The 26,399-nt window shown below is 37.3% G+C and overlaps 1 protein-coding gene across 2 annotated transcripts in view; it reads right to left on the bottom strand.

Annotated features, from left to right (window-relative positions):
* PSMD1 (proteasome 26S subunit, non-ATPase 1) overlaps positions 1-25,861 on the bottom strand; it is an 82,443-nt gene extending 56,582 nt beyond the window's left edge. Inside the window, exons 1-16 of one of the 2 annotated variants that reach the window (XM_055573720.1) lie at positions 25,679-25,861; positions 21,528-21,571; positions 20,811-20,884; positions 20,454-20,623; positions 17,238-17,443; positions 13,876-14,019; positions 11,562-11,788; positions 10,161-10,221; positions 9,124-9,252; positions 7,597-7,685; positions 7,038-7,116; positions 6,272-6,445; positions 4,567-4,678; positions 3,812-4,008; positions 2,451-2,546; positions 419-483 (exon numbers count right to left, since the gene is read on the bottom strand). In XM_055573720.1, the coding sequence (XP_055429695.1) occupies positions 419-483; positions 2,451-2,546; positions 3,812-4,008; positions 4,567-4,678; positions 6,272-6,445; positions 7,038-7,116; positions 7,597-7,685; positions 9,124-9,252; positions 10,161-10,221; positions 11,562-11,788; positions 13,876-14,019; positions 17,238-17,443; positions 20,454-20,623; positions 20,811-20,884; positions 21,528-21,571; positions 25,679-25,694 (1,883 nt within the window). In that variant the 5' untranslated portion in view covers positions 25,695-25,861. Of the gene's footprint in view, positions 1-418; positions 484-2,450; positions 2,547-3,811; positions 4,009-4,566; positions 4,679-6,271; positions 6,446-7,037; positions 7,117-7,596; positions 7,686-9,123; positions 9,253-10,160; positions 10,222-11,561; positions 11,789-13,875; positions 14,020-17,237; positions 17,444-20,453; positions 20,624-20,810; positions 20,885-21,527; positions 21,572-25,678 lie in introns of those variants that run through there. The other variant, XM_055573721.1, reaches the window with a different exon arrangement.
* Positions 25,862-26,399: the final 538 nt, after the last annotated feature.

Here is a 26,399-nt window from a genome sequence, read left to right as displayed (position 1 = left end):
GTAAGCGGCAGAGCCAAGATTCAATTCTGGCAGGTTGGTTTCAGAGTGTGTCCCCTGGATCACAACCATACTATGATGCCACGGGCATCTCCACATCTGCAAATTGTTCCCTCTTCTGCATTTTAACTAAGCCTATTACTTTTCACTCTCATTAAAGAGCTTCAAGAACTCTACAAGCCTGTGTGAAAGACAGCATCCCACTTGAATTACCAAATGAGAAGAGGACTGCTACTTCTCAAATAGCATCCCAATCTCTCGAAACATACTGGCTTCTTTTTCAGAGGAACAACACTAACTTTATTATTAAATGGTCCACATTCTGAACCTAGATAGATTTCTCAGAGAGTCAGTTACTGTGTAACTACTAATTACAAATGGGAATGGAATATAAACAGAATCAAAACTTAGAAATTATTACCTGAAGAGAATGAACCCAAGCGATTCTACTGCTGCCCTCCTGACGTCATCATTAACATCGCTTACCTAGGAAAAATTTCAAAGGATGATTACATTATATACTACATGCATTCTATTACTACAATCATTGTATTGCATGCATTCTATTACTAGAATAAACTGATATGAGTGGCCCACATCATTTAAATGTAAATTAGATCTCATTTGTATATTACCGTAGCTATCTTCCTATTCACAGTTTCACTTTCAGCAGTTTCAGTTACCCACAATCAACTGTGGTCTGAATTTATTTATCGAATGGAAATTTCCAGAAATAAACAACTCACAAGTTTTAAACTGCATGCATTCTCAGTATTGAGATGAATTCTCATGCTGTCCCACTCTGTCCCAACTGGGATATAACCCTTTGGTCAGTGTATCCAAGCTGTATTTGTTATTCACCCACCAGTCACTTAGTTACCCACTCATTTATCAGATCCACAGGGTTTTACAGTGCTTATATTCAAATAGGGTTTCCCGGTAGCTCAGCTGGTAAAGAATCTGCCTGCAATGCAAGAGACCCTGGTTCGATCCCTGGGTTGGGAAGATCCCATGGAGAAATGATAGGCTACCCACTCTAGTATTCTTGGGCTTCCCAGGTGGCTCAGCTGGTAAAGAATCCACCTGGGTTCGATCCCTGGGTTGGGAAAATCCCCTGGAGGAAGGCATAGCAATCCACTCCAGTTTTCTTGCCTGGAGAATTCCTAGGGACAGAGGGGTCTAGTGGGCTGCAGTTCATAGGATCACAAATAGCCTCTAATTTACTTAATAATGGTTACTTAAAAGTTTATTATTGTTTACTTAATAATGGTTAAGTTTATTTAGTTAACTTACATTATTTAATTTACTTAATAATGGTTTACTTAATAAAGGTTATATTAGTTTACTTAATACTGGCCCCAAAGCACAGAAGTAGTGATACTGGCAATTCAAGTATTCTCTTACTATGCCTAATTTATAAATTAAACTTTATTACAAGTATGGATGTATATATGAAAAAACATAGTATGTTTCAGTACTATCCATGGTTTCAGGCATCCATTGGTTGTTTAACAACATATATCCATGTATAAGGCGGGCGGACTACTATATTCCTCTATTAGAATGTCTTACCCAAATTTAGAAAGATTCATCTGAGAATTTCTTCATTTTAAGACTTAAAATCCTTTACAGCTTGGTTAAGTTTAAGATTCAGGGATAGTTTTAAAGATTATTTCAGCTGTACTATAGCATTTGTGGCCCACACCAAAAATCTAATCGTTTCTTCATTGTTGTTTTAAAAAAAATATGCCCTAAACTTAAGCAAAAGACAAACATCTAGAACATACCACATGTTGCACTGATAAATAATAAATTGCTAATAAATACTGTGTGATGTGAACATCTCTAGGAAGAAAAAAATATTAACAGTATTAAACCCTTTCTTGCATAGGAAGATGACCTTGGGTCTACCTTCTCCCAGCACCAAGATGGTAGAAACGTCCTGGGTGAAGACATAGGGAATGTCCACTGTGTCATCAGACAACATTATTGAAAAACTACACCTGAATTGGGTGACTATGAGTGGAAAAAGCCTACTGGAAAACATGGGCACTGGCTCTCCTGTGCAGTGTGTCTCCTGTCACAGAGCATGTCCCTCAGGGTTACCTGGAAGCTAACTTCACAAGTAAAAAGAAGTTGTCTCTATTGTTCATCAGATTTCCCTACCCTGGGGTGGCTGCACACATTCACATGGTCTTGTCTCTTACTAACGAGGGTTTCCCTTGGAACAGAGTTCCAGAAGTTGCCCTGAATGACTTTAAGGACTTCTACTCAAATAAGACACACCATTATCTGGAAAAGCTAAGTGACCCTGGTGCTCAGTTATGGCTGACTGTATTCAATGGAAGAGAATATGAATCTGAGACCACTGGTGGTGATTATGTGGTGTGGGTGTTACAGTCATCAACACATTGAGGGTCCATCTCTATACAAGAAAGGGTTAGAATACTTACAGCAACATGTAGCAGGCGTCGAATAGCTTTGTTGTTACCTGAGCCACAATAAGCCATGGCTACAGTATACATTCCAGATCGTCGAAGAATTGGATCCTAAGAAATAATTCAACATCATCAACTTATTTCAAATAGTAACTTCTTACAGGCTTAGTTGCATCCATAAGGGGAGCTGGTTTTAGGCAGAAAATGAACTAAAAGAGAACCATTTTGTGGTTGGTAGTTTTCTAAATGAATGGGAAAATTAAAGGCTCTAACACGGGAATAATTAATTACTTTTAATTCCCAGTATTCTGTTCAACATATCTATGCTGCCTCACACTTTTTAGGATGTATAAACTCAAGCCAACTGCCCTATATCTTTCATTTGTCAAACAACAAAGAAGCTTGCTATTCTAATTTGCTTTTTACCTTATCACTTAATTCTTGGGCACTGAGCTATGAGTGGAAGAGATATGGAGTTTGACAGCTGAGCAAAATAATTAGTAGTTTTATCAATAAACTATAGCAGTGGATTTTTTTTTATCCGATTACAGAGGACAGTACTGTTTACCACTATCTACTTACTTTATGCAATACAGAAAAAATGGTTTCACTGTTGTAAAAATAAGACACACACACACACACACACACATCTTGTTTTTTGTTTTTACAACAGTAAAACCATTTTTACTATATTGTATATGGTAGGTAGACAAGACAGGGGCTTCCCTTGTGACTCAGTTGGTAAAGAATCTGCCTGCAGTGCAGGAGACCTGGGTTCGATCCCCAGGTCAGGAAGATCCCCTGGAGAAGGAAATGGCAACCCACTCTAGTACTCTTGCCTGGAGAATTCCATGGATAGAGGAGATGGGCAAGCTATAGTCCATGGGATCGCAAAGAGTCAGACACGACTGTGTGACTTTCACTTTTCAGTTTTTCAAAAACAAGACAAAAGGCAAAGGAAAAAGAACTCATCCAAATAAATAAGTCCAGAGATGGGCACTGTTTTGTGATGAAAAAACAATGAAGTAAACTTTGTATCCTATTAAATGTTTATGAAATCATCCCCAAAACATTATTTCTAAAATAAATCAACTTACAATTTCTAAAGATCTTTTCTAAATCTGCTTATTTGAAAACCACTGAAGTCTTAATCTCAAATTAGCCCTGCTCACCTCTTCTAATTAGTGTTTTTCTTGCCTAAATTTTATTAGGCTTTATATATCTTTCGAGAAGTTTCATCGATAAATGTACCTAGGAGTTCTGATGGGAACAGAGATAATTTCTAGTCAAGGTTAAGTGTTTCTGTAAATGTTAGATATAATAATTAAAGGGTGAGGAAAAGGAGGGAGGAAAGGATGAATAATATGTGATCTCACCTTATCACGGCAGAGAGATTCAATGAGAGCATCAGCCTCTTCCATCCTCCCGTACATCACTAACGCAATGCCAACTGCAAGACCACGGAGAATCTTCTCATGCTGAGTTTCCTGTGCATAGCCAACCATGTCCTCAATAGCCTGGGCATTTTTAGAGCCCAACATAACCAAACCTAGGGCCAGGCCAGCTGCTTCGCCTAGTGAATAAGCAAAACATTAAATAATAAGAGTTAAGTATGTAAATAAAACATATTCTACTGGAAGTGCTAACTATTAACAGCTATCAAAATAACCATCAACTTCTGTAGCATTTTTTCCAAGCCATCAGATATAAAGGAGGATAGTTTATATGGAAGTCCATCCATATATTTATAGCTATTTTCCTTTTAGATTGTCATAGGATATACCATGAAATCCTGCAGTGATTTCAAATGAGATACTATGGCAATATTTTTTTTTCATTATCACCAAGCAGTATAGATAGTCCCAAGATACAAGGAGATCACTCTAATAAATTTCTATTTGCAAAAGTCAGTAATCAGACATACACACAAGATATACTATTTTTAGAAGCCTATATATCATAAAACATATTTTTATACAATGAATTTGATAAATGTGGCAAAAATTAACTCCCTCTACAAGTAGAGAAATCTATTAGATTTTTAAGAGACCACAAAATACAGGCAGAAAACAAATGTTACAGTTACATTACTTAATCCTACAGTATGTCATCTTTGGAAAGAATCACTTACCTGTCACAGCATCATCCTGATAGAGGTTTGTTTTTAGCAAATCATACACATCCTGGCGTGCGGTCCCCATGGCAGCCAAACCAAGGCCTAGACTGCCACCATGTCTAACGATCTAGAGAAAAAGCATGGGCTCCATTTATCTGGTACACAGTACTTAAAATCCAACCTTTCATTTTACTTTCAAAATATATTGTGCTGTTGGCATGGAGAGCATTTGGCCTAGTGGATATTATCAAAGGATACAGAGGGTCAGTGGTAACCTCACAATTTCAGTTTTGAAAGAATGCTGCCTGCTGATATAAAATAATGGGGAGTTAAGGAAATGAAAACAAAGTGGAGACAGTACAGCTCTCCTTTAATAAGTTTACACAAGAAGGGAGGAGACAGATGACAACAACTAAGAGAGAGAAGCAACTGCAAGAAAAGAGTCTTTTTAGGATAGGTGAATATGCTTATGAACTGAGGGAGGAAGCACAGAGGAGAAGAAGGAATCTAACGGAACATGGTTATGAAGAAAGTGGGAGAAAATGGTGTCAAACGCAAAAGTTAGTCTTTATTTGGAGAATATTTGTGTGATGATCTGTTACTTTTGAATGTACAGTATCCTTTTATTAGTGACAGTACCCCAGTCCTGCTTGGGGAATATTCCTCCCTACTGGTTCAAATCTTGGTGAGACTGTCATTGAAAATAAACTCTCATATTCCCCTGGGGAAAGTGTGGGCCTGTGACTCTAGACAGGCCAATCAGATGCTCCTCTGGAATTTTAATCTTTCTTAAGTGGAATGACCCAAGGACCAAAAACATTTCAAGTTCATTCATCCTGACAGCAGAGCCCCGATGAGACCATTCCATTAGTTCCTATTACCAAGATTCCCAGAATCACCCTGCTTTAACCTTTGTGAGAACTAGTTCACCAGCTTTTCCTTTAATTATATAAGCTAGTTCCAATAAACTCCTTGTTTAAGTTGGTCAGCAGAGGTTTTTGTTGCTGGTAATCAAAAAGCTTTATCTGCTAAGAAAATTTTTACCTGAGATCACCAGAAATTTCAGGCAGTGATATCTATAAATTACGTAAGATTTGTGGATAGGGGCATATTAGCTGAGACAGACCATCCTACTGATCTCAGTCTTTTCGCTAAAGTAGGACAAAGTTTTCTGGCTCACTGAGCTACTCTCCCGATAGCTTTCTAATAGAGACTACCCTAACATAAAACTTTAAAAAGTCTAAAATCCTGTCATGGCTCCTTAAAATAAAAACAGGGATGCTTAATAAGTTTTTCTAAAAGAGTTACATTTAAAAATCACCAAAAAGATTACACAAGCAAGAATTCTGACTCCCAAAAGAGTACCGGCAATTTTGGAGGGGCTTTAGTTTCCTATAAAATAACAGAAAATCACTCATGTAACATAACAAGACTCTAAAGTGTCTTACAATGCATACAATGTACATTTTATAAATATCTGATACTTTATTTCACTTTTCACACATAAGGTTTAAGGGACTAGAAACACAATTTTAGCTTACAGAGGAGGAGAGGAAATTACCTTTAAAAGATAAGATTCTATGAAAACAGTACTTTAGATCTGGGAATGTAGATTTGGGAATCCTACAAGATTTCTTCTATTCACTGAAATAATTTGGCAAATATAATGTTTCCCTCATTCTTAAGTAATGGGAATTTAGTTGTGCATTATAATACTTACGTCATTGCTGGCATTCTTAAGCTGGTTAAGCAGATAGTCAATTATATCACCACCATGATTGGCATGAATGAGACCTAGTGCATAGAGACCTCCACCTTCCTGATAGGCTGACCCTGGAGAGGTGTCCTTGGGAAGGTATGTTGCCATTAACTGTAATGCTTCCTTCTCATGACCCTGTAAATGTGAGCCACCACAGAGGTGTCAGTAAAAGAAAGTGAGAGAAACATTTTCTATGACTATTGCTTTTTCTCCAGAGTGAAGGAGGAAGTGGAGTTCTCTTCTAAGCAACTTTATCACTCACAGAAGACAGATTTAAGTGATCTTAAATCACATCTTAGTTAGAAACAAACGCTTCCATTCCCCTCCTCTTTGTTTCATAACATTTCCCCAAATTTATCTTAGACTCTGCAAATAATTATTTCAATTCATCTTTTAAGAAAGGGCTTACTCTTCACACAAAAAAGATTTCTACTTCTTATTAAAAAAAAACCCCACACATTTCTTATTTACTTCATCCTGTATAAGGACTGATCTAATTTAACGAAATGTACTTGTCAATGCATTATAGTAAACATGTTTCTCTATTTTTGTTGTTGTTGTTGCACTACGTGGCATGTGGGATCTTAATTCCCTGGTCTGTCTGCTGAATTGGATGCTCCGAGTCTCAAGCACTGGATTGCCAGTGAAGTCCCGATTTTTTTGGTCCTTAACTCGAGAAAAATTGCTTCTGTTCTGATGCCTGCTCACAGTGACCAGTATATATTACCTTATGAATCACACCCAAACTGGCTGTAGCAGTAAATTTTGCCCAATTAGTGGCTCTGGCTAACCATTCCAAGTTATCTCTGTAAGAAAACAAAATTTAGCAATATTATTAAAATGAATTTCATAAAGCTTTTTATAATACTAAAGTCAAAGCTCTAACATTTTTACCTTGAACTGTTAAAAATCATTTTACTTTATGGATTTCAAGTTACTGATGATTCTGTTTTACCTCTTAAGGCCTCTTAATATTCTGAGGACTTTCTAAAAATACATATGTAATTACACTATGAGCAAAAGCAAAATTGTATCAAACTTCAGAGGTTAATATATTTCATTAAAAAATCTGTATTCAAGGCAACTAATGAAGAAAATTAATTTTACCTCAAAACAGGTAGATAAATGCAATTAAAAAAATTTATAAAATAGCAAAAGTAGAATTTAAAATTCAGGACTGACAAGCAGGTAAAGTTCCCCAAATCCATGTAATAGTGACAACAGAGTCTCTGTCACAGACACTTTTAAACTGAAGTGGGAGCCTACGAGCCTACGAGTACATTTACCTAAGAAACTGGTCACTGGTAGTGCCGCAGTGCATAAAAGAGTTTGCTATGACAGTTGCTGTATGACAGACAGAATTCCTTACTGCATCCTAAAAAACAAACACAGATATTTATCATCTGTATTCATACAAATGCAAGCTTGCATGTAAACACAATAAGAAGCACTATTTTGTGGTGAAAACATGAGTAAACTGAATCAGCATTTAAAATATGAATCTTGGAAATTTCTTTATAAAGATTAAATAGCTAGCTTATTAAAAAACAGCAAGTCAAAAGTTTTATTTGTGGTCTTAACTTGAGGTCAATAGATTTCAGGTAAGAATTTAATAGTAGATATTCTAATTGTTAGTTTCTAAATAGTTTGCCATTTCTCTTTGATATCCTGCTCAAGGTCTCCAAGAATGGATGTAACTTGAGGAACAATGGTATACCTCTTCTGGCACTGTACCTCTGGCAGCACCAGAGCAATTTTGTTTAATTCAACTGCACTATAAAGATAAGCATCAGAAAACTGACATAGATGCAAATTTTTCTCTTGCACACTTGTAAAAATTATTTTAAAAATCCAGAGAAGCATGATTACATACACCTCAATCAAACAACTTCATATTAATGAAATAATATATGACTATATAAAATGACTTTGGGAAAGGATTTGGGTAAATAACACAGGCAAGGCAGGAAGATTTTTCACAGTATGTATCTTTTCATACTAAAACTTTTTTGGAACCAGATGAATAGATTATCTGTTCAAAAATTAAAATGAACAACTGTCTTCATTATGAATATCTCAGCAAAGGTTACAATACCAAGGTTAAGAACCCCTATTCTCAAGGAGTCTGCAGTTCACTGGGAAAAACAAACACACAACCTGTATTAATGCTCTGATTGTGGTATCTGTCCAAATGCCACATGTACACATTCAAATAAAACTTAGCTATTACCGTATGTAAAGTAGATAGCCAATAGGAATTTGCTATATGTCTCAGGAAACTCAAACGGGGGCTCTATATCAACGTAGAGGAGTGGAATGGGGAGGGAGGTTCAAAGAGAGGGGATATATGTATACCTTGAAGAAGGAAATGGCAACCCACTCCAGTATTCTTGCCTGGAGAATCCCATGGACAGAGGAGTCTGGCAGGCTACAGTCCATGGGGTCCCAAGAGTCGGACACAACTTAGCAACTAAAACCAAACCATATGTATACCTATGGCTAATTCACATTGAGGTTTGACAGAAAACAACAAAATTCTGTAGAGCAATTATCCTTCAATTAAAAAATAAACAAATTAAAAAAAAAACAAACCACTAAACTTCCCAGTGACAGACTAACACAAAAAACAGTTCAATCAGTATTAATTCCCTTTCTTCTTCAGTAAGAGCAAGTGTCTCTCCCATTGTTATTTTTTCAAAAATGTATTTCCTTGACAAAATGCAACAAATTATTCAATAAGAAGTATTAAGTACTTATAATCAACAAAGAAATAAATATAAGAAAAAAGCCTCCATTACAGATGAATTTTCTACCTTTGTGTTTTTTAGAATCATGAGATCTGTATTATTGTTTCGTATTAAAAACTGTAGATGTAACTCAATAGCCATTTCACCACTTAGAATTTTAATCATTTTCAAAGTCTGGTCCTTGGGCTCTGGACTCTGCCAAAACAAACAAGAATGAAAATTATTATATTACTGAAATCCAGTAAACTAATTTTAATAGCCTTAAACCAGTGAAATTCAGTCATACACATAAAAAAACTTAAGCACTCTTCCAATACAAAAAATTTTTTAAAAATCTGTAAGAGTAATGATGATATGCAGGAAGAACTATTTTATACTTAGTCAACTCATAGTTTAGGTGAGAAACTCTCTCTTCAAAATTCAGGAAAAGCACCTTTAATCAACACATATATATGATCTCACGAATTATACCAAGCCACCAACACAACTCGTTCCAACCACAAGAAGAGTTGAAATTTATATACCTGATAACCAGAAACCAAAAATTCTGATGTAGGACACATTACATCCAACAGACTACTGCTCTAATCCTTGCCTCACTCGTAAGTACACTATGAATATTAAAAATAAAGACAACTAAACAGTCCTCTGTCTCTACAAGTTGCCATTTATTTGTTAGAGGCCATAGTTTTTTTCTCATGCTATGACATGTAATTCAGAGTTATTCTGAACAGAGTTCATTCTTTGGTAAGGATCTGGGGACTTGATTTCTTCTAAGGCAAGTGTTTTCTGGGATCAATCTTTTGCTTTTTGCCTGTGCTGTGCAGCTTGTGGGATTTTAGTTCCCCACCCAAGCAGGGAGTGAACTCGGGCCCTCAGCAGTGAAAGCACCAAGGCCTAACCCTGGACCACCAAGGAATTTCCTGAGATTAATTTTTAAAATTTTACTTTTTATACAAAATCTATTTTTATAAAATAACTTTGATATCAAACTTAATAATAAACCTCCATAAAAGCAGGTATGTAACACTTTTAAGTAATTTACAATATAGTGTGGAAATCTATGTTTAAATGGAAACCTCAACTTCAAAAAGCACACTTACCACTTCTGGTGTCTTTCCTACGAGTACACTACCTGTCTTTTCTTCCGTTTCCATCGAGTCACTAAAACGAAGAGAACCAACAGTTATCAATGTGATAAATCTTTTCTGAATGGTATGTGTGGGTGACTTTTTCTCTTTCCTTTTAATCAAACGGAAGATCTGAACCATGTCCATAATAAGTATTTTGCAAGGAAAAAACACTAAATAACTTTTAAAGTACTGCTGTTAAGAAACAGAAAAGACTGTAAAATAAGATGGAGGCAGTTCAGTTACCAAATTTCCGCCAGATAATTTCATAAAACACGCAAAGCAACTAACTAGGTTAGCAAAAAAAAAGGACAATAAATACAACGAAACCAGGGGACAAAGTATCTCCCAGATTCCCAGAACAGAGCCACCACCACCAGCCACAAAACCAGTCTGAAGTAAAGCAGTCAGAGCTCCAACAACTCTTAAAACCAACCGGCCAACACTCTCTTCTAGGTCAAAGCAAAACACAAAAGAGAAAATGCTGGGCATAGAATTCAAATTAAGAAAGCAGAAACGAGGGAAAAAGAAGGCCAAAATGAACGTGAGAAAGGAAACAGAGCCAGGAGATCTCACAACACAAGACACCATTCTGTTTAAAACTCCACAACACAACAAAACAGGAAGTTCTAGAAACTATCCTAAACAAGCCTCCTTTGTAAATACTTAGGAAAACTAATTTCAGTACAGATAAACTACAGGTTATAAAAGAATATTACTATAAAAAAATTTACTCAACCCACTAAATGACTTAAGTAAGGTTGTGGGATTCAATTTTAATATACAACAATCAAGTATACTTCTACATATTAGCAATAAGCAATTTAAATTGAATTGAAACTTAAACATACCACTTACGATAGTATCAAAAGACATAATATACTTAGAAATAACTTTAGGGGAAAATGTACAAAAGTCCTGTACCAAAATCTACAAAATAATGTTGAGAAAAAATTTTTAAAAACCTAGATAAATGAAGATTACTGGATTATAATAATTTTTATCAGTTCTAATAAAAGCATAAAAAAGCTATGAATGTTTCTACCTGTAAAAAATCTAACCCAAACACCTAAAATCTAGCCCAACCTACCCTACCTAAGATTTTTAAATTTACTTGATAAGAAAGCATGCAGGACCCACACCCGCCCCATCAGACAACCACTTTCACTGTTTCCAGAAGGGTCCATTTTTTTTTCATTTTCCTTAATGTGCCCAGCAGAGTGCAAAACACAGCAATAGTCTTCTTAAGAGTTTACAATCTATGAAACCTAATGGTATTTATTCTTAGACTACGTTGTCTAGAAATACTCTATCTACTCCCCAAATAAGATAAAGATAGCTGGATTAGTTCTATGCAGAAACAGATAGGCGTACCTTTCTCTCTCTGATCCTGGAACAGTGCCTGTGTTGGTGGACCCAGGCACAGAAGCAAGAGGGGTGCCAACAGTTCGAAGATTCTGGATTACAGATGACAAAAACTGCTGGCTAGCACTTTCATACAAATCAAAACAAATCTGATAGGCCATCAGGAGGTTGTCTTCCTTTACCAGTTTTTCTAAGATATCACTCACGGCCTGAGGATCATCTAAGAAAATTAGGCACTGAAACGCAGATAGAGAACAATTACATAATAATTGAAAATTTTGCTCTGTAAGATACTTAAAGAGTTACAGTCAACAACACGGGAAACCATAAATAAAAGTGAAGGCAAACTGCAGCAAACTATCTAGTCTAATAATAGCATTCCCCTTCTCATCCTGGCACCAAAATTTTCCTGAAAGTAGAATCTGCCTCCTATAAGAAAGTCCATACAAGTTATGCTCACGGCTCCTAATACTGTGCCTGGCAATTAGCAATACTTAATAATAACTGGTTGGTGAATGAATCCTGACTTCTTTAAAACTTACTCATAAATCACTATCAAGTGCTCTTTTACTTCTAATTTCTGCTTTACCATAAACTGTAGGAGCCATTCATTTATTCATTTATAACACACTGTATTGTGCTGGGCTAGGACAAGAGGCACTAACATGAACATTTGGAAGCATTTCTCTTACTACTCTTATGATCTGCCACATGTTTTAACAAAAGCCATCCAATAAACTTAGGATATTTAAGAGTTCAATTTACAATTTGTTTTAAATAACAAATAACTCAATTTCAAAATGAACACATTAATCAAAATTATTATAAACTTAAGAATAGGAAATTATGGAAACAAAATAAATGACCAATAACAGGAGACTGGATAAAAAAGGCAAAGAACACCCACTGAATGACTAATGCATAATCAAGAAAGAGTTTGTACAAGAGTTTGTGAAGAGTTAAAACATGGAAAAAACATTAAACTGAAGGACATATATAATTGATAGTTTGCTTCCAGGTAAGGGAACTTGGAAGCCAAAGGGAGAAGTGGCAGGAAGACTTTTAACTATATACCCCTTGGTCCTTCATGAATTTTGAATCATGTGAACGTAATATCATCTGTTCAAAAATAAATTTTAAAAACGTAAAATTCAAAAAATATTTTTTCAGGGACAAGGAATAAAATAGCTAAAATAAATAAAATTACTTCTGGGAAATAAAACTGAAATACACTGAGAAAAGAAGGCAAAGGACTATCGTTTTTCATGTAACTTTTAAAAAAACATTTAAGAAACTATTAAAAACTATTTAGAAGCAAACAAAACTCAAAAAAAAAACTATATAGAGAAAAGTGAAAGGAAATATACTAAAATGTAAGTAGACTTCAAGTGACATAAAGGTGGATATTTTTCTTCCAACTTTTTCTGTGTTTCACACTTGCTTTAAAAAGCATCAAAAAGTACACATAAAACCGATGAGCAACAGAGTTCAGAGAACTATATTCACTATCTTGTAATAGCCTATAATGATTTTTTTAAAAAAAGCATTCAAAAACGGATGCATTAATCTAAATTTTAAATATGTATAGAGGATAGAAACACATATTGAGAATACATTATAGTGAACAAATAAAGAAATGTGTGATAAAATGCTATACTGTAAGCAGAATATAGAAATTTACAGTGTGGTAACTGTTAAAAAGCAAACTGAGCATTTCCAATCAATAAAAATACAATCCAGTCATTGAGAAGAACGACGTAGCTCCATATGTTTTTGGAGGAAAACATCTATGAATCTTTTAACTGGGAAAATGCCCAGGGAAAGGGATAGATACAGATTTCATTTTATATATTTTCTGTACTGTCTTAATTTTTTTTTAATTAGGCAAGGAAATCCATACATTAAAAGATAAAGAAAATACCCAAAGGTCCTGGTTGTGTTTGGGAAATGAAACCAACGATAATTTTTATACGTAAAATTCTTTTAGAATGACATAACATAGGTACTGTTTTTATCTTTATCTTTTCTTCTATTTTTTTTTTAACCTCATTTCCAAAAATTTCCTTAAATGACTGGATTATTTTCAAAATGAAAAAAAAGAACACAAGGAATACATTATAACAAAATAGCTTTTTAGTTTTGAGAACTTTAGTTTTTTTAAATCAGTAAAACAGAACATAAATACACAACTTATCTTCACAGGGCTGTTGTAAAGATCAATTGACAGATATATGCATGAAATTATAGTGATGTGATGAGGTACACACATGAGGTAGTGAGGCATTACCCAGCAATACAGTGTAAAATAATACAATGTTATTACCTGACAAACATTGATGAAATCAGGTTTCTCTAAATTCATGTAGATTTTAACTAGGACTCTCAGTACTTTATTCCGAAACTGTTTATTCTGCATTAAAGACATGCAGAGCTTCAAGCTATAAGCCAGCATTCCTGGGACATCATTCTGAAAGACATAATTTGAAGAGACATCATTATCTAGTTACTGAAGCATGTTTATTTAGAAATCAAATTATTTAAATCAATATTCTTTAGTCATTCTAGGCAGCTAAAGCTTTATTTGCTACTTAAATAAAATTTAAAATTTTTAACTATTTTAGATGAAAATCTTAAAAGAAAATTACCTATTTCCCCGTCTTCATGAAAAAATGGGTTGAAAACAAATATTTAGTGCTCATCCAGGATCATCACTATATGAACACAGTATACTATAACAGAGTGGTACTGTTAATTATTATAAAAAGATCTACACAACTGTCCATATACCAAGCAGACAACCTAGCTAATCCTCAGGATTTATCGCCTATATTCAATGACCAGGAACACAAGACGATAGAACTGTTCTCTAGCTCTGAGTGACTCAAGCTTTGACTGCTGTCACATCTAACTGGCACTCTCCTGAGGAAGTTTTGACTCCTGATTATTTATGTTTACCTTGTGGTTCTTCAAAGCATGCCTGAATTTTGAGATACCAACCTATAAAAGTTCTTCAGCATAAACAAGCATGCTGAAGAGCTACAGGAGTATTTCTCAAAAATGGAGTTGAGAAATGCAAAATTCAAAAAAATTCACTAATTCAGAAAGACTTCTGTTGTGCATCCCAATATTCATAGCAGTGTTATTAATAATAGCCAAGATATGGAAGCAACTTAAGTATCCATCAACAGATGAATGGATAAGGATATGTGTGTGTACATATATATGCACACACACACACATATGTATATATACAAGGGAATGCTACTCAGTCATAAAAAAGAATGAAATTTTGCCATTTGCAGCAACATGGATGGATTTGGAGGGCACTATGCCAAGTAAAATAAAGTCAGATAGAGAAAGACAAATACCATATGGTATCACTTATACGTGGAATCTAAAAAACACAACAAACTAGTGAATACAATAAAAACCAAAAGCAGACTCACAGACATAGGAAACAAACCAGTAGTTATCAGAGGGGACAGGGAAGGGGGAGGGGTGATAGAAGAGTAGGGGATTAAAAAGGTTTAATACAGGATTATATAAAAAGCATGCAAAACTTTTGAAAAGCTGTAAATTGCTATAGAATTTAAAGAAAGTTAATATGCAATGATAAAATAAAATTTATTTTGTAAACAAGTTGTGACAAATCAGTGCACACATAATGAAATCAACTTAATAGGACTAACATTTTTCAAAAAAATGAAGTACAATTTTAAAATACCATGATTATATCACAAGCAGAAAAAGTAGGTATTATTTCATCTTATGGGCTTCCCTGGTGGCTCAGACAAAAAGAAATCTGCCTGCAATGAGGGAGACCTGGGTTCTGTCCCTTGGTTGGGAAGATCCCCTGGAGGAGGGCATGGCAACCCACTCCAGTATTCTTGCCTGGAGAATCCCCATGGACAGAGGAGCCTGGAGGGATACAGTCCATGGGGTGGCAGAGAGTCGGACACAACTGAGTGACTAAGCACAGTACATTTCATCTTAAGTTACATCTATTAATGTATGTCGGAGAAGGCGATGGTACCCCACTCCAGTACTCTTGCCTGGAAAATCCCATGGACGGAGGGGCCTGGTAGGCTGCAGTCCATGGGGTCGCTAAGAGTCGGACATGACTGAGAGACTTCCCTTTTACTTTTCATTTTCACGCATTGGAGAAGGAAATGGCAACCCACTCCAGTGTTCTTGTTTGGAGAATCCCAGGGACGGGGGAGCCTGGTGGGCTTCCGTCTATGGGGTCGCACAGAGTCGGACACAACTGTAGTGACTTAGCAGCATTAATATATGTACATGAGCACTGGGAGACAAAGTCAGATGTACTTCTTACTCTGCTTTACTCTTTTTTAAAACATTTATCACCCCTTTACCTTACAGGGAATAGGTGTCACTGCCGGTTCCCCTAGTGGATTATTCCATTTGAGCAGGAACTTTGTTCCTTGCTTCCCACTGTTATCTCCATTGCCGAGAACAGTGTTCAATGAATAAAAACCAGTATTTTAGTTCTAGTCACCTGAAGACAAGGAGTAACTACAACTGCACAAAACTCAAACAGCAAAATAAGGGCTATTCTATGACACTGGGCCATTCATATATTTACACTCATTTAAACAAATCTTACCACTGCTGCTAAATGCTGCCTTAGGCTTTGGGGACCCAGTGGTAAAAGCACCTGTCCTCAAGTAGGTTCTGATCTGGTGGACCTAGTTGGATCTAGGAGTTAAGGAGGATATGGCTGGCAGGGAGTGACAGAAGGATCTGTAAACAAATGACAGGTGAACTGAACTATGAATCTTGAACAGGAATAAAGCAGGTAAGGAAAAGAAAAGGATGTTTTCCGGAGGGGCAATATTTTTGGTAAGGGGAGTGAGGCACGGTCCATCTAGAAGAAGAGACAAAGTCAAGATGGCTGAAGTACAAAGAGCTAGCTCGTGGAGAAGGATAGAGGGTGAGGCAGGCTAAGTGGGCACTTAACAGATCAATGTTCATTTAACTCAGGCTTGCACCTCTCTGACCACATTGGTTGGTGACTTACAATTGTCATAATTATTGTAAAACACCCCCAAACTAGGAAAGTATAGTTTTAGCCGTAATACAGGCACTACAATAGTAGCTATCATTATAGTCTTCTTTAAAAGAGCAGAGGACTTCTCTGATGGTCCAGTGGTTAAGAATCTGCCTGCTAATGCAAGGGTCACAGGTTCAATCCCTGGCCTGGGAAGATTCCCCGTGCCTTAGGAGAGCCACGGCCATGTGCCATACTACTGAAGCCTGCACCCTAGAGCCCATGCACTATAGTAAGAGAAGCCACGGCAATGAGAAGCCCAAGCACAGCAACTAGAGAAAGCCTAATTAAGACAACTTCCCCATGCAAGACCTCAAAGGAATAAAAGTGGTAAGACAAAAGAGGCTATTCAACAAGCACAGCCAAAGTTCCTTCATAAATACATTAAAAATATAAAAAAGAGGCTATTCAACAAGCACAGCCAAAGTTCCTTCATAAATACATTAAAAATATAAAAAAACATATTTTAAAATCATAAAAATAAACTTTTTTCAAAAGAGCATTGCATTTTATTCTATCTAAGCTAGAGTTTCTTTTCACTATAATTTTCAGTTTTAATAATTTGCTCTGCTGATTCTTCATCAATAACAATCTCTAAAGTTGCACCCTCTACCTACCGACTCAAGTATAGTCTTCTCAAAGACGTCCAGTCTTCGTGTCTCCAGAGCAATGCCGATAGCTTGCTTATACTTGTGATCATCTAGACATCTTTGAAACATTTTATTCACAATGCCTTCCAATCTCTGGTCAATTGGTTTTTTTTCTCCTTCGGGCAAATCTGCATTTTCCACACATTGTTTGGTGTAGTGATCAATGCACTTTGCTACAGGGAAAATAAAATAACTGATTACTTTGTAAATTGGGCTGATACTACTAGAAAGGACAATACCTACATTTATCACCATGAAAACTTACGGGATGACTGTGGAGTAATAAGTAAATTTCAAATATTTTAAATGCTAGAAGTTACACCTTCAAACAATACTTCCCTTCATAACAGTTAAACTAATTCCATAAGTTGACATTATTTAAAACATTACTATCTTGTTACTGTACTTTGACCAAAATTACATTATTCAACTTGGCCAAGCTGCTTATTTTACAGAGTTGGCTACAAATAGCTGACTGTTTCACTTTTCAAAAAACAAACACTTGCCATTGAGAATATTAACAAAAACCTATTGTAGCAATTATCATGTGGCAATAAATTATCAGTCTTCACATTAATGAAAACTATTAGCTCCTTGAGAGTACAGCCTGCCTTAATCATCTTTGTAGAATAATGGTGAAATGACCTGAAATGTGTCACTGGTCCCAAAGGCAATCCCAAAGAAGATTTCCAAAACCCTTTCCAGCAATCAGCTAAAATATTCACTGCCTCAATGTGAGGGTGAACTTTTCACACATATTTCCCCTCTCCCTTAAACAGAGAGTATGAAAATTCATGCAGTGGTGCACATGCACTATTTGGCTTTCACATTTCACAATGATTTGGATGAAAGGGGAGGAAGTATCATGTTTACAACTTACACTACTTTACCATCATACCATAAACTTGTTAAGAGCAACCAAAAAGGGAAATTACCCTAAGACTTCTTCCACCTTCATAAGGAAGATAGCCACTCAAGCTAAATGAGATATATAACAGCTGTCCTCTCTATAACTCACTGGCTTGTCACTCCCCTTTTCAAAGAGAAAGGTACAAGGAAAAGATTAATGAGTTGCAAACTACAGCCTTAGCAAACAGAAATGATTGAACTAGCATGAAGAACTGCCGATCGACTACAAGGCCCATGTCAATGGGGCTATATTCGGGGGAAGCAGAACACTTTCCTAAATTGGAATATACCAGGTTCAGGATCGATCCAGGAAGAATTAGACAGGTTCAGGTACAGTTAGTAAGAATAAAGTGGCAGTCACAACACAGACCTTAAACAATTTTCATTGCAGAAAATCTTTACAAGGCCCCAACAGCTTTTTGAAACAAATGTAGTTGCGAGGAAACATTATCCCTGTCTCACCAGAGAGGAATCTCAGCTTTAATAATGGAGAAAGAAAAACGTTACCTCCTAGTTTCAAATGAGACTCGTGCTCTCACTTACCAGGTATATACTAACTGTAGCCTCATTTCTAGCTAAAGTCTTATTACAATTGGGAGAAAATTTTTAGCCTTGAGTTTTCTGAGTGTACTGCTTATGACATTCATTTAAGGTCCTAGGAAGGTGTTCCTAAATTCTATTTTATGTATCTTTTCACAGATCTCACTGACATTATGAAAAAAAAAAAAAAATCCATTCTAATAGTCCCAAGAAAACTAGAAGGGTGAACCCCATTTCTACCTAAAGAAAAGCAAACAGAACTGGTCTACCAGTCAATAATCACCTCTTACAAGCTAAGATTTAAGATGATACACAGGAAGGAAGCTGCCACCTCATGGACCAACTGTCCTGATTAAAATCATCATTTGTAAAATGGTAACATTGCAAGCACCTGCAGATCACTGCTGGATAAAATTATCAACACTCATCAAAATAAATCCTTCAAATAAAAGAAAAGAGATAAAAGTATTTAACTCCCCATTCCTAACAATGCAGGGGAAGTGTTCTGGTTTCAAATGATATGGTCTATTCTTTAAAATAATCTGTTCTTCCCACAGGATTCACAGATGAAAACTCCAATTTAATGAATCCCCAACAACAATAAAGCTTGAAACATCCTCTTACCATCATGGCAAAAAATTTTTAAATGTGAACACAAAATCTTACTACAAACTTCAGGGACATTTGAAAAGTACCCCTTTGGACTCCCTAGTACGGCATTTCCCAATTTCTGAAAGAGAATACCAATTTTCTCCCTTTAAGAGTTCAGGGGAATAATACAGATCTCCTCTTAATCAGGAATTCAAAAAACTAGCTATACTATACACATTTCCAGAAAACACTCTTGGGCTATCTGTAATTATGACCTAAAGCTTGATATTCATAAAGACATGTCTGAAGGGTACACAATCTCTTCTTTCATCTATTAGAGCAAGTGTTTTCTAACATTTTTAAAGCTACAAAAGCTCAGAACAAAATCTTACAGAGCTGATTCAACTTGCAAGATGGAGAACCCAGAGGCTTGCCTGTGTGCTACCCTCTCACTTCAAAAATACAGAAAGAAATAAGACAACAACGGTTACTAGTAGAAACAATATGGATTTCGTAGAGATTAAGCCTAGGTTTTAAATTCTGACCCTCCTATTTAATAACCATGTGTCTTTATCATCTTGAAACCCAAGTTTTCTCATCTTTACAACAGGGTGAGCTCCCCCTTCACAGGGAAGCTGTGAATAAACCATGAAATGAAGAATGACCAAGACAGTGCCTAGCACAATGGAAATACTGAATAATGTTTTCCTGTGCTAGAAACAGTTCTATAAATTGCTATCATTTAATTTCTGTTATTCACAATAACCTGATTTAATTTTTCTGTATAAGCATATGCTTACTGGAAAAGAGATGACCATAACCACTGAGATAACTAACTTTGCCTTAAGTCAGCTGTTTCTGAATAATTTCTTAGAGTCACTCTTAAAATATTTTGTGAGGTGAGTGCTTTCATTAATAATTACTGTTATTGATGTTACTGTTTATTATGATAAATAACAGCATAGAATTCTAAGGCAGATCTAAAAACTCAAGTCTGCATAAGATTATTGTAGAAAGATTATGAACTTTCATTAAAATGAAACGTGCCAACATCAAAGAGTAATTCGGGGGGGAAAATGCTGTATGTAGGAGAGCAAGAAAGAGGCCAACAAGATAAAGCCTTACTAGATGGAAGATAATTACCTATAATAGTTTCCACATATTCAGAGTTATCATTGACATTGAAGAGGTCACCTGCTCCAAGTGCATAATTCAGAGACTCCTCAAAAGCCCCCAGGTGATAAAATACTTTAGATGCCACTAAGGCCGCAAACTGCCGACTCCGGAAACCTTCATCTTCATATAAAACTTCTCTGAAAGAAATTAGGAAGTATAGGCCTAGTTCAAACTGTGGTTCTCTTTAAAAATTCCAAATCTATATACTCAAGTCACAATTTAGTGGCAGCAAATTTCTAAATGAATTAATAAATCATAAGACCCACATCCATGGATAATTAAGGTTGATCTACTTTATTCCAATTAATAGAAACAAAGTCTTACATTTTGTCTACAGACTCAGAAATTTCTGCCCAGAAGTCATTGACAACTGCATTCAATTTGTGTAGTGCAAATTCCTGTAGAAGATAAAACCAAAATTCAATTTTGAGACAGGCTTATCATTATATTTCCTTAAAAAAAAAAGCAAACAAATCAATGGCCAAATTCTAAGTCATATTTACTAAAAGTTTTAATCTATGACAAATATAAAAGTTTACCAACTAACTTACATTTTCTCTTTGGCTTACATACTTCCTTTCTGTTTTCAATCATAGAACATGAGACTAGCCATATAATGTCACTCCTTATCCATACTGAACATTTTTCTTCTTTGACAGTATGTGTAAGATTGACTCTAGGTTGCTGGTTTGGATATAAAGGAATTCAGGTGCCTAGAGCCAACTAAAGTATATTTAAAATTTTTGTCATATGAAAAAAGTTTTAAAATATGTGATTTCTGTTGATATAGAAAATTGGAGCGGGGTTGGGGGGGTTGGTTTCTAGGTACCATACTGAGATTTATTTGTCTCAGCTTTGCTAAACTCTAGGGAAAACCAACTGCTGTTGCCAAAACACTGTCTTCTGGGTCTAGATTTCAATGACTGGTTATAGACTGGGTACGATGCTATTTTAAATGATGGAATATACACAAATATCAATATAGCCAAACAGTTTCAAAGTACAAATATTAAGCCCCAGTTAATTTCCTTCAACTCATACCTTAAGCTGTGGTTCTTCTTCATCCAGAAGAGAAATAATTCCAGCTACAAGACAAAAGGTAGACTGTGATTAATTTAGTTGCTCAGTTGTGTCCAACTCTTGTGACCTGATAGACTGTAGCCCGCCAGGCTCCTCTATCCATGGGATTTCCCAGGAAAAAATACTGAAGTGGGTCGCCATCTTCCAAACCCAAGGATCGAACTGGGGTCTCCTGCATTGCAGGCAGATTCTTTACCAACTAAGCCACCAGGGAGGCTATATATTGTGATTATGCAATATATATGCTAAGATAAACTAATGCTTAATGAAAAATATATCACAGTTGGAAAATAAGTATTTTTTGAGGGTTGACTTCATTATAGGAATGATTATTTTTCTTTAAAACCAAAAAGTTTCTATTTCAAAGTTCAAGAGTTAACTATGTTATCAAACTCTCACGATACCACATATATCACATTATGTGCCTAATTCAACAGTTTTCAAAGTATGGCTCCTGGATCAATTGGTACAAACATTACTTGGGAACTTGTTAAAAATAAAAATTCTTGGCCCCATTACAGATCTAGTGAATCAAAAATTGTGGGGGTGGGGTCCAGTAATGGGGCCACAAGCCTTCCTTACAATACTGATATTCATTATAGTTTGAGAATCACTGGCCTAATTGACTGACCAAAATGAGAAACTTCCCTACACAATTTTAGAATAAAATTATTCACATGAAATAAACCAAGAGTCATAAAATTATTTACAGAAGCAGGAATATTTACTTGTCAACTCAACGGAGTAAAATAATTTGACTATTTCAAGATGCTTATATTAAGGCACCTCTGTTGTATCACAAGTAACCTACAAGGTTTCGCTAAATGATGAGCAATCTCACTTGTTCTGACATGTTACTGAAGCAAAGCAATCCTCATGCAAGCCTGAGGTGTTGGCACCAACAGTGGAGAGTAGAGGAAATAACTGTTCTCTCCCAAAAATGCATCCTGAAATACAGTCACATATCAAAGGGATTATTAAGGGGGAAAAAAAAAAGTGGGACATTATTGTCCTTGAACCATAAAGGAAACTAAACTGTTTCTCAGATATGTTTTCCATGTAGGTCCTTAAAATCATTCTGCAACAGTGAGTTGAAACTGTAAGCTGATACAAAAAGTGTCAAGGCAACTTTCCTTAGCAGATGTAGCCATTTCTAAGTGGTAAGTGTAGGTCTGCCAAACAGCTTCAGGAGTCTTTAAAGAGTCATATGGGAAAAGACACAAAATTCAGCGAAGGAAACTATGCCATGGTTCTAGCTAGGGCATATTACTATTCTAAAACTTTAAATGCAGATAAAAGGAACCTCTTGGTGCTATAGGCTGGTATAACAAATCCAGAACAGAGAGGCTGAATTGAAAGCATGAAGAGAAAACAGATTAAAGAATCCAATGTGGGGGATGGGGGGAGACTGGGAACTAGTGACAGTGAAGAGCTAATAGAGAAGAGTGCCTTAAATCTGGAACAGATGGTAAACAGCAGAATGCTTTATCAAAATACTAAAAATGCTACCCATTCCCTTATCAACAATCAACGGTATGCCTGAACTGCTTTTACCAAAAGACGTGATGGATTCTTGTACACTCTCCTGTTTGGTTTCACTTATGACTAACGCATTACAAGGTTGTCCTGGCTAAGAAATGCTGCCATTGTCCATGGAACACAATGAAATCAAATACCTCACTTCATACACAAATATTTCCCATCTTAAAAACAGGAGAACTCACCTTTAGATGGGGGATTGGTGCACTGGGGAATGGGAAAGGTTTCAGATGCTAAAAAATCTCCTGTGCCATAATACGAAGTCAGCAAGTACTATCTAAGTTACTGTATCAACTTATAGCATTATTTAAAATAGCATATTATTCATAAACATGAAGCTATGCTCCAGAAGACACAGCTTGAAGTTGAAACAGTTGCCCCAAAGAATTTCATTCCAACATCTCCCTCTTAATAACCCCCTATCTCTATCTCTCCACTCCCTTTCACAGCCAAAACTCTTGAAAAACTTAACAGTACATGCTGACCTTTTATTCACCACTGTGTCTGTAGCATCCTGCAAGTGCCTAGACCATAAATGAACAAATAAACCGACTAATTCAAACTGGAACCTGTTAGCTTCTCTTTAGCACCAGGGACAGATCCTAAACCACAGCCAGCCAAAGAACAGGAAATCAGGTGACAAAAAGGTTTGGAGCAGAAACTGATTAAGTAATCCTGTAAATGTAACCAATGAGTAACAAATAAGTACTATTCTACCATCACTGAGTCTCAGAGCAGGACTTCAGAAATCATCAGGTTTAAATTCTATTAAGTTCCGTACAAGTGTTTTCTTTTTAGCCTCTACTTCAAATACTCTAGTGACTGATTTATTGATTCGATTAGTTAACTGATTTATTCATTCGAGATACACTTTTGAAGTTCTGCCATCTGCTTGGCAGTTCTAAGAATTATGAAAGGTTTCCCGCCCAAAATTCTACCACAGACAGAAAGACAGTAGTCAGGTAAGTAAACAAAGTAATTACAGGACTGTAATGAAGGAAGGGGATGGATGAGGGGGAGAGACCCAGCATGTTTTAATAGGATGATCAGGAAAGACTAAAATGTGATCAGAAACTAAGGACTGAGAAGCTAAGGGAAAACTTGAGGAAGAAGAGTTTAGAAAGGGGGAAGAGAATGTGACAGGGCCCATAGGAAAGAAACTGACATATTCAAGGAACAGAAAGGCCAGTATGATTATGTAAAACCGAAGAAAAGAGTAGTACAAGACAAAGCAGGAATCAAATCATGTAGGTCTTTAAACTTGTATTTTATTATAAACACAACAGAGAGCACTGAAGGATTTTAAGCAGAAGAATATTATGTGATTAAAGTTTAAGAAAGAATACTCTGACTACAACAAGAAGAATAAACTATATGGAAGTAATGTTGGAAAAACAGAATCTTAGGGCTCTCAAAGCAACCCAGACAAGAGATGAAGCTACTTTGGGCTAAGAAGATGAATCTGAAAAATAATGACTCCTACATTTACAAGTGGTAAGAAATTTAATGCTAATTTTATCCAGAATTCTGACTGGAAAAGCTTTTACTTATACTGAACTAAAACAAAAGTCTAAGTCTATGTACCGGTGGCATTTCTTCAAGTGTAAAATTATGCCTTCCAGGGTCCCGCCAATTTAAGCAATCTTTAGAAACATAAGTTCCTTAAAAGTACAAGTCACTGTCTTCTGATTATCAGTTTGTTTACAACAAAACACTTGCGGGACAAGTGCAGAGTAATCAGGACGAGAAAAAAGGTCTGTGAGCAGGCAAAAAAAAAAAAAAAAAAAACGGCACCAAGACTGTGGACAACTTTGTGCAGATCGATCTGTAGTGAGGGGCTTAAAAATCTCCACTTGAAAACTGACTTCGGAGCTGATACCACTGCAAATGTCATTCCACGAATCCACGCGCGCAAGGGTTAAGTAGAGGAAACCTGCCCGCACACCCAGGAGTTCCTTCTTCAAGGTAGCAGAGTTACCGTGCATCCAGCCTCAAAACCTTAGGCTGATTCTCAGTACACAGGAAAAGTTCTCGGGGTACCTAATTAAAATATCCTTGGAATAAACTCAGAAACGACCTGCCCCAGCCCTCGTTTAATTTAGATTTCACTCCAAAGAAGACAAGAGCTGGGTCAGGTCGGGAAGTACTGTGTAGCATGGGCTGCCTTACTGTCCGGCTGCACAGAGGGAACCATCCCACCCTAACCACCCGCGATAAAGGGCTGGGATCGGACGGCCCCACACGCTCAACCTCGGGAGGGAGGGAATTAAGGAAAGCCGTAGGGGTCGGAGACCGGCCCGGGAAGCCCCTCGGGTCCGGGCACGGGTCGGGGGGAGTGGCTGGGGAGGGACGACGAGCCGGTCCACTCAGCGCGATTTTCCCCCCCGAGTCGGAGATGGTCGCGGGGTCCCCCTCGGAGAGGCCGGGCCGCAGGGCCAGCTCCCTCCCGGAGGTGGGCTTCGGACAGCGAGGCGCGCGGCGCCTCCGCCGAGGTGCCCAGTCACCGGCCCTGACTCAGCTAAAAGCCGGCGTGGCGGCTCCTCCCTGGCGGCGCCGGCGGCGGCCCCACTCACCGGCCGAAGTGATCATGGCTGCGCCCCGCACTCGCCCGCCCGCTCGCTCGCCGCCCGGGCCGCGCCGTGTATCTGTCAGCTCAGGGCCCGCTCGCTTCGCCGAGCCTCCTGGCTCCCCCCGGTGCCCTGCTCGAGTCAGTCGCCGCCTCAGGCCGCCGGCTCACTTCTCACCCAGGACCCTGCCCGCCCAGGAGCTGCCCGCGATGCCGCCTGCCGCCCGGCGCGAATTCTGCCCCCTGGGCCCGTGTCTCCCCGGGCCGCCGCTGCCGCCCCGCCTCGCGCGGGATGGGGGTGCACGGAGAGCTCCATGGTCTTCTCTAACCCTCCTCGAGGCCACAGCTCCCGCGGGGACAGGAACTCGCGTCCGCACCCGGGGTCAGGCTTCAGAATAGCCACCCCTAGAAAAAGGACCCCACCGTCACCCGCCATTGCTGAGAAAAGGGAGGTTGAGGGGAGGTTGCTCGCGGTGTTCTCAGCGCCACCTGCTGCCTGGGCGGTCTCCCTGCAGCGTCCCCCAGCCAAGCCTTTGAGGGTCTGGGTAGCGCAAAGAGCATTTTCTTAGAAAAGTGATTTTCAAATTTTTTAAAAACTGGAGCCCAGCTTTAAAAGAAATTCTCACATCAGTGCTCTATTATCGTATCACAGTGAATGCCTAAGTAATCACTGGTTTATCATAAAGTTGAACAAGGAAAGTTTTAATTTACATTTGGAATAGTGAATA

This window comes from Bubalus kerabau, chromosome 3 (assembly GCF_029407905.1).
Source record: "Bubalus kerabau isolate K-KA32 ecotype Philippines breed swamp buffalo chromosome 3, PCC_UOA_SB_1v2, whole genome shotgun sequence".
In the NCBI taxonomy this organism is placed as follows: domain Eukaryota; kingdom Metazoa; phylum Chordata; class Mammalia; order Artiodactyla; family Bovidae; genus Bubalus; species Bubalus kerabau.
The sequence above is the reverse complement of the archived record's forward strand: the minus strand, read 5'-3'. Positions and strand labels throughout refer to the sequence as shown.